The sequence below is a fragment of the Eleutherodactylus coqui genome, chromosome 3 (genome assembly GCF_035609145.1).
Source record: "Eleutherodactylus coqui strain aEleCoq1 chromosome 3, aEleCoq1.hap1, whole genome shotgun sequence".
Lineage (NCBI taxonomy): Eukaryota > Metazoa > Chordata > Amphibia > Anura > Eleutherodactylidae > Eleutherodactylus > Eleutherodactylus coqui.
In genome coordinates, this window is record NC_089839.1 from 223,375,681 (window position 1) to 223,395,604 (window position 19,924).

Consider the following 19,924-nt stretch of genomic DNA (forward strand, 5'->3'; position numbering starts at 1 on the left):
TGGGAAAAATGCTCATAAAATCGCCCATTATTCCCTATAGGAGAAAAAAATAATTTTATCACACTCACATGTACATGCAAGTGTGATGCAATATTTTTTATTCTTGCTCCCATAGGGAAGAATAGGCGAATCTTAAACAGAATTGACCAAATATAAAGGCCCATTTACACACACAGATAGTTTTTCAAAAGATCAAAAGATCAGCGGTCGTTCTGCATAAAGTACTAATAGGGATTAATTATTAGTAGTACTTTATCAGCTTCATTTGCATGCAAATGAGCTTCTGGGAGCTGTTGCAGAACTTAGCAGGAGGTCTGACCTCTGTAATTAGCTCCATTGTTCACCCATGGGTTGCTAAGAGAAAACAATGTAATCTCTAGCTCCCCATTGAGAATTTAGCACCATGGACAGCAGACATAGTGTGTAGTCCTGCTTATCAGCTGTTCTGCTGGCAGGGCTGACAGCTAAAGGCTGGTTTACAGGGGCAGATGATTGGTCAAAGATCGCTCAAACAATGAAGTATTAAGTAGCTACTCAGCTACTTAAATACCAATTAAGTGTGCAAATGAAGCCTTCACTGAATGTAGTTAATATCCCAAGGCTATTATCTGCGCTCAGATCCTTTGTTTTCCAAGGGGAAACAATGCTATCAGTATTCCCATTCCCCCCCCCCCCCTCACGCGGAGAACTACTGATAAAAGTGAACCATGATTTTTAGGTTGGACTGAATTTAACAATCAGTCAGCAGTGCCCGAAAAGCGGACGATGGGCGCACATTTACATGCACCGATTATCACTAAAACAATTGCCGATTAGCGTTTGTTTTTGTTTTTTCTTTAAGCGATCATCGGCTGGTGTAAATGGGCCTTGCAATCAGCTGTAATCTGAACACTATGCGGTCCTGCTTGTCAGCTGTTCTGCCAAACGATGGTTTTCAAGCAGAACTAAGAAACCATGGTACGTCAGAAAACTGAAAGATGGACACCTTTAGACACGATTGTTGAATTTTGAGCGATAATCTTTGTGTCTAAATGGGCCTTAAGACATACTGTAAGAGAAAAATCACCCATGTAAACAGACCCATTGAAAATAAAGGGTTCTTTTCCCGTCCGATTTCTGTCCATCCCACAACACACACAAATCGAGTGAGGAAAGTTGACTGTGTGAATGTGCCATAAGGCCGTATGCATAAAACCCTGCGTGCCTCAGACTGGATGTCAATTACAGGCCCCTCTCATCTTTTTAAGTGGGAGAACTTGTACAATTGGTATCTGACTAAATACTTTTTTTCCCACTGTATACGCCACCTATACACCATGTTCTTTTTTTGTGCTCGCGTATTACGCAACGATCGCATTACGTTGTTTCGGTCACATTCACATATAATGTGCTTGAAACTGGTTTTCCGGGACATGGGAAAAAAAAGTTAAAAGGGCTTAACATGAAGAAAAATTGAATACTTGCCTATCCCGGGGCTCCCCGTCCAGCGCTGCAGCCCCAGTGCCTGCTTCACATGTGCTGTACATCGTGTGTGTGCCTGCTCAGCCAGTCATAGGCTTCAGCAGCCATGAAAGAATCATGCATGCAATGAACGGCACGTGGCCGACCACTGCTTAACTAGCTACAGATATATAACCATCATTAACAGTAGATCCGGTATACAGATCTATATATATACAACCATAGGCGCACCTTGAAGCTCCTGGGTGCCAATGCAAAACCTTTAACAGGGCACCCAACTATACTGCTTTATTCATAGCACTGGGTTCCCTATATGGAGAAGAGAGGCCTTATGGGCCCCCTAAGGCTCCTCGGCCCAGGTGCAACTGCCTCCCCTGCATATAGTTATGCCAGTGTATACAGCCACCACTTAGGGGAGCTCATTATATACAGATTTATACAGCTACCACTAGGGGGAGCTCACTATACAAGGCTATATACAGCCACCGATAGGAAGAGCCCACTGCACACAGCTATGTACAGCCACCACTAGAGAGAGCTTACTATGCACAGCTATATAAAGCCACCACTAGGGAGAGCTTACTATGCACAGCTATATAAAGCCACCACTAGGGGGAGTTCACTATGCAGAGCTATATACAGCCACCACTAGGGGGAGTTCCCTATGCAGAGCTATATACAGCCACCACTAGGGGGAGTTCCCTATGCAGAGCTATATACAGCCACCACTAGGGGGAGTTCCCTATGCAGAGCTATATACAGCCACCACTAGGGGGAGCTCACTATGCACAGCTATATACAGCCACCACTAGGGGGAGCTCACTATGCACAGCTATATACAGCCACCACTAGGGGCAGCTCACTATGCACAGCCATATACAGCCACCACTCGGGGCAGCTCACTATGCACAGCTATATACAGCCACCATGATATTAATGTATCTTGACGCCACTGGAACCTAGGGGTTTGACAGGGCTTCCATGGAGAAATGCCCGTCACACCCCTAGCTCCTGATTGGCTCAAGAATACCGTCGCTGCTGGCAGTGTAGTGTCTCCATTGCTGTTTCCCCACCCCTCCTGCCGCTGTCAGACTGCACGCCGGAACCCAGGTCAGTCACTCCTGCGCTGAGGCTTCTGGCGGTGCTGCTGCTGACGCTCCCCACCGCTGATCAGTGACTCCTCTGCTGGGCCTTGTGATGGTTGGTGCTGCTGACACTCACCGACGCTGTGTCCCACTGCTCCTGCTGTGGCACTTGCATGCCCTCAGCTGTCAGTGGGCCCGCAGCTCTGCCTTCATCCGCCCTGCTCAGCCACTGTCTCCTTGCCAGCCTCCAATGATGGTAAGCGGAAAGTGATAGTGCAAGAGCCAGCAAGGGAACAATGGTGAGTGGCGGAGGGATATTTCACGGGAGCCAACAGGGGAGAAAATGGCCACGGGAGATGATGGCCACCCATTGTCCTGAGCAGCCAATCCTGGTGGGGGCGTTGCCTCAGGGCGTGTACCTTATCTCCACCCATTCTGCTGGTGGTGTCAAGATACACTAATACCAGCGACCACTAGGGGGAGCTCACTATGCACAGCTATATACAGTCACCACTAGGGAGAGCTCACTATGCACAGCTATATACAGTCACCACTAGGGGGAGCTCACTATGCAGAGCTATATACAGCCACCACTAGGCACAGCTTACTATACACAGCTATATACAGCCACCACTAGGGGGAGCTCACTGTGCACAGCTATATACAGCCACCACTAGGGGGAGCTTACTGTGCACAGATCCCATTGAACTCAATTATAAGCTAGTTTACAGTAAAATCCTAAGCTCCGCCTAGTGACAGCTACAAGGAGTCAGAATTAAACCATTTAACTCTAACTGTGCGAAAGAAATTAGAGGTGTACTGCATGATAAAAGGGAAGCTCTGATGTGTCTCCTGCAAGGAAGCATCTGTTGTAACAATTGGAGCATTGCTGCATCTGCCATATTCCAGCCTGTAAGTGACACTATCAATCCATTTCCCTTCAGCCTGCTTATACTGTAGTTATCACCCGCTCCCTTCCTTCCATTCTCCCGAGTAGTGATAAGCAAGGAATGTGCAGAGTACAAGTGGAGGAATTTTCTTTCTATAAGAGAAGAAAGTTCTCTGCGTTCATTTTCCTGGTTTGGTGAAGTATTGCGAGGTCTCGGAAAAGCTGCCAGGTTTATTTCTGTCTGCTGTGACAGAGGTGACGGCTGCAATGAATTCATGTGACACGACGTATCTCAGCTAAGCAGCCTGAGCCCCTGGGACTGGAGGACTGTGCTGTTTGAGCTTCCAGCCGGCTGCGTTTGGATGATCTCCTCCAGGAGCTGAATACCTTCCATAAAACACAATATAGTCTGACATTAGAGACTCGATGCTGAGGGGAACAGGTGAGGTAGAGTGACACATGCCTATCTGGTTATCTCGCACCAATTTAATCTTCTCATGTTTAAAATAGACTTAAAGGGATGTTGGTCCCATGCATTACGGATGATGGGTGGAACATTCCCATCCTCTTCCATCACTGTTATTCCACAAGGCACCGTTGGAGTGATTGGTGATTACAAAGTATCACCATAAATCATTGTCAATGATATGAGAGGTAAACTCAAGGGCACTGCCATGGGGTCTGTGGATAGGCCTCATCTCGCCTTCTACTTTGCGCTGTGCACGTCTCCTCCTTTCCACGGATGAGATGGAAAAGGGGGTTAGAAGTGCACAATGCTATAATGGATGATCATGTAATGTAAATTTAGCAGTCACCTGCACAGTTCTTACAGATGTGTCTTCTTATTTTCTAGATGGCAGTGGGACAGCAGGGTGCAGAAAGGGCCCCACCCTGCGTGAAGTGTAAGGGGACGTGCACGGGATTCCAGCTGCATTCCTGGAGGTAATGTTATTCTAGAGGGAACATCTGCACACTTGAGAATGGACTGCTATAGATCACACACGGGGAATAATCACAAAATGCGTCTGGGTTCTGATGAGGGACTTCATCTGTCTTCAATTGTTCAGCTGTTTCCTGGTAAGCTGGGTGACAACCAACATGGCCACTATGGCTGTTACCACATAGCTGTCACCCTTGCTGAGATATACAGTGACACATTGCCAGCACATTTATAGTCCTAGGTAAGGTCAGATCCAACTGATTGTAGACATACATCCCAACTATTCCATTTTTTTCTGTGAGACCATCCCTCGAAATGAGTCATAAAGTGGGTGGTAAAGGTGCTGTTCTTCATAAAAGTGGGCGTTTCAGGTCGGATCAGAACAGGATCCCCCAAATGTTGGAAGGTATGATTGAAGGTAGAGCTCTGATTCCTATTCCACACCATTCAACATATAGATCCACCAATGTCCTGAAAATGCACAGGGCAAGGCATCATTTCAAGTAATCCTATTACTTACTATAAGGCATTCACCCTTACTATCCAGGTGGATCTATATGTTGAAAGGCTTAGAATAGGAATCAGAGCTATACTCTCTTGATACTGTATATTTTTGTCTCTTTAAGCTGTCAGTATAGATAGCAGCACCCGGATAATTGACAAGATTTAGGTATGATAAATCTTTCTTAGGGGGTATAGGTACATTATACTACCCCCTTATAAGTATTTCACCAACCGGTTCCTGAAGAGTCGGAGGTCCAACTGAAATGCATAGAACCTTCCTTGTTAGTCAACTTACAATCTATATCTTAGAACATATTCTGGTGGGGATTCCTCCATCTGGGCGCAATCCATAACTAGACACTGACCTTCCACCAGGTTACCATCACCTGACCCCTCTTAACTAAAGAGCAGCAATCTATATTGCTTATTAGCCCATATAGATTGATAGGACAAACGCATGAGACACCTAATATCATAGGCTTCATTGACAGCCGGGACTGATTAGTTCAAATGGTCCTGAAATTTGGGGTCTCGGAGTTTAGGGTATTACTAGATGGTCGCATATCCACACATCTATTATACTGAGTGACCCATGATCAGAGGTTTCTTGGTTGAAGCCAACTGCACTCATGAGTGAGAAGAGTGTGGATACTAACTTGTGAACACTTAGTTTTGTTTATTTGTCTTATTGATATATAGTTCAAGAATTTTAATCATATTATTAACTAGCTGATATACCCGGTTTCGCCCCAGTTAATTTGGTACTGGTGTTTATCTGGTGTTCACACGGAAAATCTTATGAAGTCGTGGTTACTTTAGAGATACCGAGGAAAAACATATGTTCACCATTTTGCATGGTTCTTTGCGTTACCGAGGAAACACCACGTGGAGGTAACAATGTGATGTTTCCTTTATATAAAATGGTATCAGGAAGTGAGAGAATTAGATTCTATACGTAAAATTTGGACGCTAATTCTTTTGCACTTAGAATTAAATAATTGAGTTGGGACCCATTAGCTTTTCGTATTTATGACATTATCAATGCTCGTGCCAAATTTCAAGTTTTTATGACATTGGGAAGTGAAAGAATTAGATTACGTACGTACAATTTGGACGCTAATTCTTTTGTGCTTAGAATTGAATAATCGAGTTGGGACCCATTAACTTTTCCTATTTTGGAGATAATCTATGCTTGTGCCAAATTTCATGTTTCTACGACATCGGGAAGTTGGAGAATTAGTGGCGAGTGAGTCAGTGAGAGCTTTCATCTTTGTGTGTGTGTGTGTGTGTGTGTGTGTATAGATAGATAGATATTAGAGATGAGCGAACGTACTCGGATAAGCACTACTCGTCCGAGTAATGTGCTTTATCCGAGTATCTCTCCGCTCGTCCTGAAAGATTCGGGGCGCTCCGCTGCTGACAGGTGAGTCGCAGCGGGGAGCGGGGCAGAGCGGGCGGGAGAGAAGGAGAGAAAGATCTCAACTCCGTTCCTCCCCGCTCTCCCCTGCAGCTCCCCGCTCCGCAGCGCGTCCCGAATCTTTCAGGACGAGCACAGCGGTACTCGGATAAGGCACATTACTCGGACGAGTAGTGCTTATCCGAGTACGTTCGCTCATCTCTAATAGATATAGATAAAGTTGATTTTAGGGTACTTTGCCTGTGATTTTAGAATAAGAATATTCGAGTTCCCTCTGCCGCAGTGAAATTACAAATTAGTTCGAACCAAACCAGAACTTCATAATAGCCCCTAAAAGTGTTGAAGAACACCTCTAAAGCCCCGTATAACACTTTGAGATCACCTAGCAGGGTATCTGAGGCCTTCTGAGAGGTTTCTAAGGCAAATATAATAAAAGAAAAAAAAAGTAGGAAAAGAAATTATTTTTCCTCCTCCTCCTTCCAGCGCCATCAAAGTCTTCCACCTTGGTCAACATCTTCCGCCCTTGTCATCATTTCTTTTCTTTTTTCCTTCTTTTTTTTTAAAAGAAAGGGGAAAGAATTTTAGCGGGTTTGGCTGAGACAAATTGCCTTTTAGCAAAGTTCAATCTAAAATAGTGTTCTACTGTTTGGATTCACTCAACACTACTGCAGAGGTTGGGAGACTTTTCTGTACGGAATGCTTATGTGTATGCTTTATGTATGACCGTACACCAGATGGAGGTACCGATACAGGCTAACATCCAGCATAATGATGGACCATTCTGATAAGTGTAGAACATGACCATCTAGATCAACAGGGACGGACATAACGCCGGCGCAGTCTGCTCAGACTGGGACACTCTTCTATTCTGCAATGTGCACAAAATGACCCTAATTTTACAGTTAGACAAACTACTGGGAGGACAGAAGGTCCTTCGCAGTGCAGGGGAAAAGGACCTGTGAAGGTAGAGTCGTTGCTGTATAATGAGGTGGAAGGTAATGAGGGGCCCTGGGGAGCAGGCTGTGCGTGCGAAAGAAGGGGGGGGGGCGTGAGGAGCAGGCTGTGTGTGCCATGGGGAGGGGGGGGGGCTGGGGAGCAGGCTTTGCATGTGAGGGGGGGGGGGGGCTGGGGAGCAGGCTGTGTGTGCGAGGGGGTCTGGGGAGCAGGCTGTGCGTGCGAGGGGAGGGGGTGGGGTCTGGGGAGCAGGCTGTGCGTGCGAGGGGAGGGGGTGGGGTCTGGGGAGCAGGCTGCGTGCGAGGGGAGGGGGTGAGGTCTGGGGAGCAGGCTGTGCGTGCGAGGGGAGGGGGTGGGGTCTGGGGAGCAGGCTGTGCGTGCGAGGGGAGGGGGTGGGGTCTGGGGAGCAGGCTGTGCGTGCGAGGGGAGGGGGTGGGGTCTGGGGAGCAGGCTGTGCGTGCGAGGGGAGGGGGTGGGGTCTGGGGAGCAGGCTGTGCGTGCGAGGGGAGGAGGAGGGGCTGGGGAGCAGGCTGTGCGTGCGAGGGGAGCAGGCTGTGTGTGCGAGGGGAGGGGCTGGGGAGCAGGCTGTGCGTGCGAGGGGAGGGGAGCAGGCTGTGCGTGCGGGGGGGGGGGGGCCTAGGGAGCAGGCTGTGCGTGCGAGGGGGGGGGGCCCTGGGGAGCAGGCTGTGCATGCGAGGGGGGGGGGGCCTGGGGGAGCAGGCTGTGCGTGCGAGGAGACCTGGGAGAGCAGTTTACACTTATGCTCACATGCAGTGAAATTTGCTGCAGAGGTTCTGCAGAAAATCCACCATGCAAAATTACTGTCAACATCTGTACCATTTATTGTGGATTTTGACACAAAATTTACTCCCCTCATTTGAAGGTGGAATCCGTAGCATAAATCTGCTGCTATAATTGGCATGCTGCTTTTTAAAATGGGGTGGGGTCTGGGGAGCAGGCTGTGCGTGCGAGGGGAGGGGGTGGGTTCTGGGGAGCAGGCTGTGCGTGCGAGGGGAGGGGGTGAGGTCTGGGGAGCAGGCTGTGCGTGCGAGGGGAGGGGGTGGGGTCTAGGGAGCAGGCTGTGCGTGCGAGGGGAGGGGGTGGGGTCTGGGGAGCAGGCTGTGCGTGCGAGGGGAGGGGGTGGGGTCTGGGGAGCAGGCTGTGCGTGCGAGGGGAGGGGGTGGGGTCTGGGGAGCAGGCTGTGCGTGCGAGGGGAGGAGGAGGGGCTGGGGAGCAGGCTGTGCGTGCGAGGGGAGCAGGCTGTGTGTGCGAGGGGAGGGGCTGGGGAGCAGGCTGTGCGTGCGAGGGGAGGGGAGCAGGCTGTGCGTGCGAGGGGGGGGGGGGGGCCCTGGGGAGCAGGCTGTGCGTGCGAGGGGGGGGGGGGGGCCCTGGGGAGCAGGCTGTGCATGCGAGGGGGGGGGGGCCTGGGGGAGCAGGCTGTGCGTGCGAGGGGACCTGGGAGAGCAGTTTACGCTTATGCTCACATGCAGTGAAATTTGCTGCAGAGGTTCTGCAGAAAATCCACCATGCAAAATTACTGTCAACATCTGTACCATTTATTGTGGATTTTGACACAAAATTTACTCCCCTCATTTGAAGGTGGAATCCGTAGCATAAATCTGCTGCTATAATTGGCATGCTGCTTTTTAAAATTCCATACGACCTGTAAATTTCCGCATGGATTTTGGGCAGATTTGTTTTCGGCCATGTTGGAAATACATTTTTAAAAATCTCATCCACTTTATAGCTACTGTAAATTTTGCAGACTTTTCGTGTGGAAAGTCCACCACAAAACTCCCTTGTGTGAACATTGCCTTAGGCAGCATCCATACTGCATTTAGCACTATATTTCAGGTTTCCATAGCAGACTGGGCATTCTTGTATGTGAAACTAAGGACTCTCTTGGGCGTTTGTCGCCCACATATTGTGTGTATTTAACATGTGAGTAATACCTGGCGCTAAAATCCCATTCATTTCTATTGGGCCATTTGTACTTCCACTTTTTTTTCTTTTTCACGTGCGCATTACATATGTGAAAAATGATACAGCATTGCAAATTTTGGTGCATATTATGTACTAATATAGGCTATGAAGATTGAACATACGCGGTAAATACACATGAACATATATATTTGCAGTGTAATGCGTGTCTTAGTGGGATTGTTCTCAGTAAGAGAAACCAAGTAATCTTGTACATATAATACCTTTTTAATTGCTAACAAAAAGACATGATGTTATAGCAAACTTTCAAATGTACTTAGGGTTTTTCTTCAGGCTTAAATGGAATAGATCCGAGGAGAGAGATCGATATTATACATACATATGGCAAGGCACAGACATGGTGTGATTAATTTGCACTTCAAACAATACCAGAACAGGATGAGCAGAAGAGTAAATACTTAATTAGTCCACTGCTAGGAATTTGACAGTTTTATGGTCTCTTAATTAGTGTTAGGGGGTCACCAGACCAATGTGTTATCTCTGCTCTAGATTTATCATACTCTCCACCAATGCAAGAAGCCTGTCCGAGGTTCATTTCAGGTCTTTAAAAGTGTCAAAGGTTGTTATAAATTTGTAATCCCAAATTCTTCTGTGATGTTGGGATTTAAAATAGCCTTTTAATAGAATAACTTTCAGATTTTCCATGTTACGTGAAAAGTGCTTGGCCACAGGTAATTCTGTCTTTCTTTATTTGTGTGGCCTCCAACATGACATTTACTGTATAGGATCAGGTTCACAACATTGGACATGGAACATATGAATGTCCCGGGAATCTTATAGTCCTGCTGTGTGAGGGGAAAACATTGGATGTGGAGCATGTCAGAGACCATAAGGCCTTAGTCACACGGGCATTTTTTCGCACGATTTGCGCATCGCATGACGGATGCGCATGCGCAAATCGCGTGACCGGCACCGAAAAATCGGCCGAAAAAACGCCCGAAAATCTGCTCCTAGCTGCGTTTCATTAGAAATGGGCCGGAGCTGTCCAGCGCATTGCATTCAATGGAGCCGGCAATACAGCCGGCTCCATTGAAAGCAATGTGCTGCGGGCGAGCCCGGGATGAATTGTCGGGTAGGGCTTAAATATATAAGCTCTTCCCTGCAATTCATCCTAAAATGTGTTAAAATAAAAAAAAATTGTATACTCACCTTTCCGCTGCAGCCGGAGTTCCGGCGCGGCCGCTGTCAGTTCTCCTGAACTGCTTCTCGGCACTATTCAGCCGGCGGGGCTTTAAAATCCCCGCCTGCTGAATGAGTTGCCTCTGATTGGTCAGGCTGTGACCAATCAGAGGAAGGTTTCACTCACACACCCATTCATGAATTCATGAATGGGTGAGTGACTGCTACCTCTCATTGGCTCAGCGGGAGCTGCCCCTGATTGGTCCCGCTGAGCCAATGAGAGGCAGCAGTCACTCACCCATTCATGAATTCATGAATGGGTGTGTGAGTGAAACCTGCCTCTGATTGGTCAGGCTGTGACCAATCAGAGGCAGATCATTCAGTAGGCAGGGATTTTAAAGCCCCGCCGGCTGAATAGTGCCGAGAAGCAGTTCAGGAGAACTGACAGCGGCCGCGGCAGAGCTCCGGCTGCAGCGGAAAGGTGAGTATACAATTTTTTTTTATTTTAACACATTTTAGGATGAATTGCAGGGAAGGGCTTATATATTTAAGCCCTTCCCGACAATTCATCCAGCGCTCGCCGGCAGCCCATTGCTTTCAATGGAGACGATTGTATTGCCGGCTCCATTGAATTCAATGGGCAAACATCGTTCTTCTCTGTTACAGCTGTGGCAGAGAAGAATGATTTGTATTCTATATGTTCTCAATGGGGTCGGCGCTGCTGCCGCCGGCCCCATTGAGCGCATATAGAGAAGAGAACAGAGATCGCAGATAGGTGCGATCTGCGATTTCTGTTCTATAATTTATCGGACGAGCGCATAAAAAGCGCTCATGTGTCCGATACCATTGCAAAGCAATGGTTTTATAAAATCGCCGGACGCATGCGCATGCGCAAATTGCGCAAAAAAACGCCCGTCTGACTAAGGCCTAAAACTGTCAAATTTCTATCTGTAGACTAAGTATTTACTGCTATGCTCATTCTGTTCTGGTATTGTTTTAAGTGCAAATTAATCACACTATGTCGGTGCCTTGCTGTATTTGTGTGTGTAATAAATATATATATATTATATAAATAAATATATCTCCTAAAATACCTTTTATACCATTGTTAAAGGGAACCTGTCACGTTCCCCCTACAGAAAAAGAGCTACACTACACACAAGGAGCCTCTGAGAGATATATATTTTTTTATAGGCAAAGGATGAAACCACTTTTAGGGCCTCAGGTGGCAAGACCGTTCATCTAATCACCACAACTCTCATCATTTACATATCTGCCTGAGATGTAACTGCATGCCCAGTTTTGCAGCAGAATAACAACTTCTTCTAGAGGCGTGATTGTTTTGACAGACTGTATTTTTTTTTTTTCTATTTTGGTGTGGGCGGCTCTTTAAGGGCTGTCAGAAAAGTTATAGAAAGTGGAGAACAAATGACACTAGACAGTGATGAGTCTACGCAGCGAGCGGGAGACATAATCACAGATAGACGACGCCATAACCGTGAAGACTAAGTACAAAATTAAACTGAAATAAACAAACACTATAACAAACGTATTGCGAGATGACAAATGAAAGCGAGCGATCGTGGTGCTATTTCAGCAGACTCTTTGTGAATTATTAATGATGATCATCTGTAGCAGACGCGGGAACAAGCTCCTATTCATGTCGATTATAAACCTTCTGGAGAGGAATCCGCACGACGAATGAATATTCCGTATCAATCACGCGGCTCAATAATGAAGCAATTTATGGAGCGTATCTGGCTCTATAAGTAATTCTCAAAATGAGGGAAACATATTGACTTGTTATCCCGCCCGGTCCGTTTAATCCGCAGCTTTAAGTACTCAGCCAGCTGTCTAGAAGGTCTCGTGCACGCTCGGCTGATCACTGACGCAAAGCGAGCGATAAACTCACAAAACTGCAAACTAATGAGCGAGCCGTCGGAAAAAAGTACCGCCAGGTTCTTCACATTCAGCTAATTGCAACATGTAAAAGCCTCAATTAACTCCAAGGTTTTCATTCTTTTGATATGGTGTGGGCCTGAAGGGGTTGTTCAAGGTTCAGGTCTATGTGTGCTTGACGGGCTGTGACCAGCGTGGACTGTAATGACGTGACAGGGGCGACGTCTGGATAACGAGGGGTGACAGACTGAAATGCCCTTGGTCTTGAAAAATTGTTAAAGGAATCTTCCAGATTTAGATGAATAAAGCTTAGTCACTGGGTAGACTTTATATTCCAATTTCTCACCATTTCCAGACCGGTTTGCTGTCAGTGAATGAGAACATTCTTGTTTATATGCAGATGCTGCAAACCCTGTACATGACTGTCAGCTGAGAGCTAGATACAACTGTATCCAGTGTAGACAATATTCTTATATGGACTCCAGACTGATACATTGCAGCAGACTATCAGACTTGTGGCTCCATTCCTGGAGTAGAGCTTCAGATAGTGATGCGGGTGATGGTGGGTGTGTTGGGTGTGCACGGATACCTCATTCTAATTAGTCCTGCTCAATAGTATTGACATCCGGACTTTGGGCTGGCCAATGAGGTCTGCAGACATTCTGCTCCTCTACACTGCGTGCTGTATGACATGGTGCTCATCATGTTGGTAAAGACATGGAGCTGTACCCAAGTATAGGTGATACCACATTGTCCGGAGTGTCTCTGTACCCATTGGCATTGATGGTGAACTTCACTATAACCAATGGTCCTAGTCCTAGAAGATGCTGTACTGTGATTCAGCCGTCCACAACATTTGCTTCCACTTACTTACAGTCCGACGCTCCAAGCACCATCGCAGGCGCCGCTGTGCAGTCACTGCTGTGATGTTGTGTGCTGCTGCTCGTCCATGGTGACCCTTCACATGCAGTTCTCTACGGATGGTTCTGGTGCTAATTGATGGTCCAATAGCCTATGAGACCTCCCGATGAGGGCAGCGCGTGTGTGCGTGTGTGTGTGTGTGTGTGTGTGTGTATATGTATATATGTATGTGTGTGTATATATATATATATATAATGTTGTCCACATTCTGTCAGTCTCACTGACGAAGTCTCACTGAACGTGGCTGCCCCGCACACACCAGATGACGTCCATCTCCCAATAACATGGCCAACAGTAGACTCTGGAAGGTCCAAAAGTGCTGCGATGTTCCGTAGTGATTGGTCGGTGACATCCCACCACCATCCCCGTCTGATGGTTTCTATACTGGCATATACCTGTGTGATCCTTTCCTTTATACCTAATGCTCACACATCACCGGACAGCACAGGATTGGTGGTGGTGGGGGGGTCAATACTTTGGTCAGCATAGTGGATTTCCTAGCTAGTCCTGCTTTCAGCTAAGAAGAGGATACAATTGTATCAAATTTTGACAATAAGCGGTGAGCTCAAAACATCAGCAGCAGCTGCAGAAATCTTTCTAGTAGTTGCTACTATGTATCCAGGCTGATTAGCTCACAGAGCATTGCCTAGACTGGATATAATTGTATCTACTTCTCAGCTGAGAGCAGGACTTGATATGTACTGGTTTCCATTTTCTGGATGTTCTTAGTCCCTGTCAGCAAACAAAGATCTTGAGAGACTGAAACCATAAAGTTTCTGAGTTCGTTGTAGAGCAGTGATTTGATGAGGACTAGAACTTGGCAATCCCTGGTATCCACATTTGAAATGAAAGGAGTGGCAGCACAGGTACATAACCGCCACTCCACTGATCTAAGAATCTTTGGTACCCCACTTCTCCCCGTTCTTGGGATGCATAGAGGTCCCAGCGGTCAGACCCTAGCCATTCAGAAAGTAACCCCCCTGTCATGTGGCTAGGGGATTACTTTCTATCTTGGTACAACCCTTTAAGTTACACCTAAGGCTCTATGCTCTGGAGGCCTCAAAGGGAATTCTGGAATTTAAAGGGTTTGTCTAGTTGTAAACTATTGATGGCTTATCATCAGGATAGGTCATTGATACTAGATCAGTGAGGACCTGCCACCTGGGAATCCCTGCTGATCTGTCGTTCACAGGGCCGCTGTGTTTGTGCACGAAGCTGATTTCTGCAGGAAGCAATTGGCTCCATTCCCACTGCAATGGCCAGGCTTGGTAGAGTTTCCATTTATTTCAATGCCTGCAGTACCAAGCCTGGCTACTGCAGTGGGAACAGAGCTGTCTGCTTCCTGCAGAAATCGACTTGGTGAACAACGAAACCAGATCTCTGGTTAGCAAACCCCCACATATTTATTATTGACTACTTATCCTAGGTGAACAATAATTTAGAACTAGACAACCCCTTTAAGAATATACAAGTGCTATAAATTAGCCTTCACACTTCTCCATTAAAGAGGTTCTCCCACTAGAAGACAACCCACTGATCACGGGATAGGAGATAACTTTCTGATCTGTGGGTGTCTGACCACTGGGACTCCCTTTTTGAGAACGGAGTTCCAAATAGAGTGGTGGCCTATGGCAGTCCCGATACGATGACATTCATATGGAGACCTTCAGGACCTCCATTCTCAAAATCAGCAGAGGGGGTTCCTGCAATTTGACCCCCACTGATCAGCAAGTTAAAGAGGTTGGTCAGTTGTAGACTATTGATGGCCCATCCTAAGGAGAGGCCATCAATAAGAGTACATCGGCAGGATTCCCCTTCCCAGGACACCCACTGATCAGCTGTTTTCTTGGGCTGGTGTGTTTATGCACTGAGCATAAGCCAACAGTTCCATTTTCAATGCAGTGGCCAGGCTTGATATTGCAGGTCATTCACATCAATAGGAATTTTGCCTGCAGTACCAAGCCTGGCCATTGCAGTGGGAACAGAGCTGTCTGCTTCATGCTGAAATATACTGAGTGCACAAGCACACTGGCTTTGGGAACAGCTGATCAGCAGGGGGTGGCAGAGACTCCTGTTGATCTACTATCTTACGGATGGGCCATCAATAGTTTAAAACTGGACAACCCCTTTAACACCTATGCACAGAATAAGGGTAACTTCTTTTGGTGGAACATCCCCCTTTAAGTATTGATGCAGCATTGGCAATTATATATCTTGGCACAGATTCTAGGCATTTCCGTTGCTGCAGATGAAGACAGTGGGGTACAGTGGTGTATAATGGGTACAGGTAGGGAAGATGCTGGGATATGTGTCAGTTGGGAGCCAGAAAGCTACTGTGCCTTGGGAATGGTATTCAGATACAGGGCTAAAATAGTGAATCTTTGTCACAGGTGGCAGAAAGCCAAGCTCCGTTCTCATGTATAAGCCACATAGACCTTATACAAGATGTTCTCTATAGTTTTGCCATTACAAGCTTTACCTGGCACATTAACGAAAGCTGCACACATGACACGTCCTTCTACCAGCAGCGTGGAACTAAAGCCCGGGCATTAATCAGGACGGTCCTGGCAGAAAGTGAGGGGGATAGAATGAGTGTCTGGTCTGGGGTCTGGGATTTTTGGATAAGAATAAAGGTCAGGACTGGCATCTCCTCGGTGGTGGGCGGCTACAGGAATGTGGCGCACAAAGCTTCTGTGTCACCCCCAGATATCTGCACTGTCTGCAGGAGATCAGAGTTCTTATTATGAAGCCTGGAAAAGTAATTCCTGCTAGGAAACATACGGTATAGTCATTGCAGACCCTACAAAGACACCTGATATGGCCGTCTCCGGGACTCCACACTCTGCTTATTATTGAAGTAGGGGCTGAATTGGGACACAGGGGCAGTTAGTCATTAGTCCTTCACGATCTTGGGGTCCCCTACCAGTCTGCTCTCCATATGTGTACCTAGATGCCGCAAAACATTTGGGTACTTAATGGTGAAATGATTTGAGCACTGTATGGTGGTTTAATTTGCACTTAATACCGGTGTTCTACAGCAATATATGGCGGTATTATATGAGAACTCTATAGTGGTATTGTGGTGGTAATAATATAAGCACTCTGTAGTGGTAATATTTGAGCACTGTATGGTGGTAATATACACATGCAGCACTGCAGACCTTGACTTTTGTGGTAAGATATGTTATTAACAAAGCTGACTATGGTATTTGCGCAGCCCAACAGTCATTAATGTTAATGGTTACAAATCATGTAAAGGCCTATTTAGACACAACGATTATCCCTCAAAATTTGCTCAAAAGCCATCTTTTGATCGATAACAGTTGCGTCTAAATGCGCTGCCATCGTGCACTATTCATTCATCACTGATTTTTTTTGAAAACTAGACATCAGTGATGAGCCTTATCAGCGGCGCGCACTGAGTTCTCAGCGGGATACCAGCTGAAAGCTCCGAGAACAAAGCAGCTGATTGCATATATAAAGCAGCTGCTGTTCTTAAAGCTGTCAGTGGCGTCCCGCTCCGCCTTTATTTAATTCTTAAGTAGCTAATTAGATACTTAACAGTTTATGCAAAGATGATCCCTCAAATCTGTCCCTCAGGGTGCATTCACACGAACGTATATCGGCTCGGTTTTCACGCCGAGCCGATATACGTTGTCCTCGGGTGCAGGGGGGGGGGGGGGGGGGGATGGAAGAGCCAGAAGCAGTACTAATATACAAGCCGTGTATGGTGGTATTATTTGAGCACGATCTGGTGGTAACGTATAAGCACTCTATATTGCTATTGTTTAAGTACTACTTGGTTAGAATAAGTGGATTCGCATTGCTAAACCTTATCCCCTCCATAGACCTTAACATGTTTTTATCAACCCCTTTGAAGCCAGTGATTTAGAACTGCTAACCAATCACATCTTTTATGTATTTAGCTTGCCATTTTATTTTATCTTCCTGCCCAAAAGATTCCATTCTTTGAAATGCTAAAGCTTTGTATAAGCTTACATACATGAATAGAATACCATCATTAGCGTTACAACCCACAATTAGACTAGTAGGAAAGACTGAGCAGTGAAAGGAAGGTCATTCTATGGAACACTGCAGATTTAAAAGTCACAAGTGCCTGTGGGGATTTGGGTGGCATTCCCTATGGGCCCTATTATAGCAGTCAGCATTTATCACAGTTTCTCAAGGAGTAAATGTCCATTCGCAGGTGTCAGTTCTGCATCTTATAACAAGTGACTTGCATTCATAAGTATTCTTAGATTACAGCATGCACTCCAATCATGTTCTTGCAGGAAGTTGTGTGACCTCTGCCGGTGCCCTCGTGAAGACCACGCTCTACCTACCGAAGTAGAAGAAGACTATCGGATTGGGCATCTGCTCTCAGATACCAGTTACTCAGGACTGACTGCACGTATGAAAGGCAGTGACGGGGCGCGGGTCTACAAGAGGAATCGCATGATCATCACTAACCCCATTACCTCCCGAAAAGATCCCACCTTCCTCACCGTTACCTATGAGTGGGCACCTCCTGGACTTAACCAAAAACTGGTACGCCCATTTAGTAATGGACTTCCTGTCTTCTGGTCAACAATAAGTCACTATTACGAGTTTTATAAGCCCCAGAGGGTTCTGCAGACGGATCAGGACATGGCTGTGTGGCTTCTCCTTGCTGCACAGTGATATATGTCGTTATAATGTCGCAAGGTTCAGATCTCACATTGAGAGTCTGTGCAGAATAAAGTGTGTCCAGTTCATTGTATGAGTAGTTACAGATGTGATGATACCAAAAGGGTAAAAGGCTCATAAACATTTTTTTTAATGTCCCTGTAGGGAATTTGAACCTGTGATGCTATGCTCACACTGATAATACACTGCAATAGTTCTGTACTGCAATGCATTATCACTTATCGTAGTGATCACAGACCATGGCAGACCTGCATGCCATTGACTGGCATCTGGTTGCCATGGCCCTTCACGATTACATGGCAGAGTTCCAATGATATCATAGAGGGAAAGCCCTCCCTGTGTAACTTTTTACATGTCATGTCCAACATTGATCACAGCATGTAAGGGGTTAAAAGTGGCAATCAGGGTTCTCACTGATCCCCATTGTTGCAATGGGAGGCCGGCTAACGGTCACAGCCAGCAGATGGCACAGGCTTAGCTTCTGAGCCTTACCATCCATAAGATATAACTGTAAGCCCATTTGTAGGAACTGCTTCCAAACAAGACATACATAAAAGCCCTTGAGAGGGAAGGGGTTAAATGGTGCTTATAGTTCTAAGTTCTTGCAGCCACCAGTTCCTTTATTCTTCACTGCAGGATTTCTATAAAATGTTAACAAACTCAACAAAACAAATCCTAGATGGGGGGTGGGAGGGAGAGGAGGGGGATGTAGCTGCAGGTTCTCATCCTGGTTGTGTGTTAAGCTGCATGCTGTGAGAGAGAAGAGAAAGCAGCAGGAGGGAGACATCTGATTGGCTCAGAGCACACATGACATGAGGAAGACCCCACCCATTTATAATTAAGCATGAATGATATCATAATGGTAGTTATGGTGTTTATTTCTCCAGGCCATGCGGTACATGGAACTAATCCCTAAGAAGCTTCAGCCCGTAGCTGGCACAGAAGGGGCACATTATCGACGACTGCAGCTATTGAAGCAGTTACCTGCCTATGACTATGACCCCCAATATTGCAAAGGGCTCTCTGAGGGTGAGAAGTCTGTCATGGAAGCCTTTGTGAAGGAGTACAAAGAGAATGTGATGGGGGTGGCAGAGGTGGCATTACCATGTAGTGCCAAACAAGATGAAAAGGAAGCCAACACTACTGCAAACAACACAGCCGAGGAACCCGCTGAGAAAAAGGACTATGTGAGTAGAGCGGTCCTTAGTGAATAAGGTCTAGTTGTTCTGCAGCCACCGCACAGGTTATCACGTGCAACCTGAATGCTGTCTGCATGTAATGCAGTGACGGATCTCTCCCCTCCATAACACTATGTAACTGGACAAATTAGCTGGCGGGTGATAAGATGAAGGTTCTGTAATGGCTGCGATAATGTTCACCCAACTTTCCCAGAAAAAAAAAGGCATAAGAAATTCTGCTTCTCAGCTTTAACAGGAGAATGATGTTAAACTGTTTGTGTTTTCCTCTTCCAGTTGTGCGATCTGTGCCAAAATCTAATGCCTGCTGATGCTCCAGCTGTATATGCCGACCGGGCAGGGTACAAGAGACAATGGCACCCAGCCTGCTTTGTGTGTTGCCAGTGCAGAGAGCCCTTAGTGAACCTCATCTACTTCTGGAAGGGAAATCGCCTGTGGTGTGGGAGACATTATTGTGATAGTGAGAGGCCACGTTGCAATGGATGTGATGAGGTGAGAATAATAAACCCAGAATTGAGATGACACTCACATAACCACTATAATACATAACTACTATAATACTGCCCCTAATGTATAAGAATATAACTATTATAATACTGCTCCCTATGTACAAGAATATAACTACTATAATACTGCCCCCTATGTACAAGAACATAACTACTATAATACTGCTCCTATGTACAAGAATATAACTACTATAATACTGCCCCCTATGTACAAGAATACAACTACAATAATACTACTCCTATGTACAAGAATATAACTACTATAATACTGCCCCCTATGTACAGGAATATAACTACTATAATACTGCTCCTATGTACAAGAATATAACTACTATAATATGGCTCC

The 19,924-nt window shown here is 46.3% G+C and overlaps 1 protein-coding gene across 1 annotated transcript in view; it reads left to right on the plus strand.

Annotated features, from left to right (window-relative positions):
• The window catches only part of LMCD1 (LIM and cysteine rich domains 1), a 40,699-nt gene that overhangs the window by 11,876 nt on the left and 8,899 nt on the right, over positions 1–19,924 (plus strand). The window contains exons 2-5 of the mRNA XM_066596971.1: positions 4,289–4,377; positions 17,483–17,738; positions 18,764–19,063; positions 19,349–19,564. Of these exons, the coding sequence (XP_066453068.1) occupies positions 4,289–4,377; positions 17,483–17,738; positions 18,764–19,063; positions 19,349–19,564 (861 nt within the window). The remainder of the gene's footprint in view (positions 1–4,288; positions 4,378–17,482; positions 17,739–18,763; positions 19,064–19,348; positions 19,565–19,924) is intronic.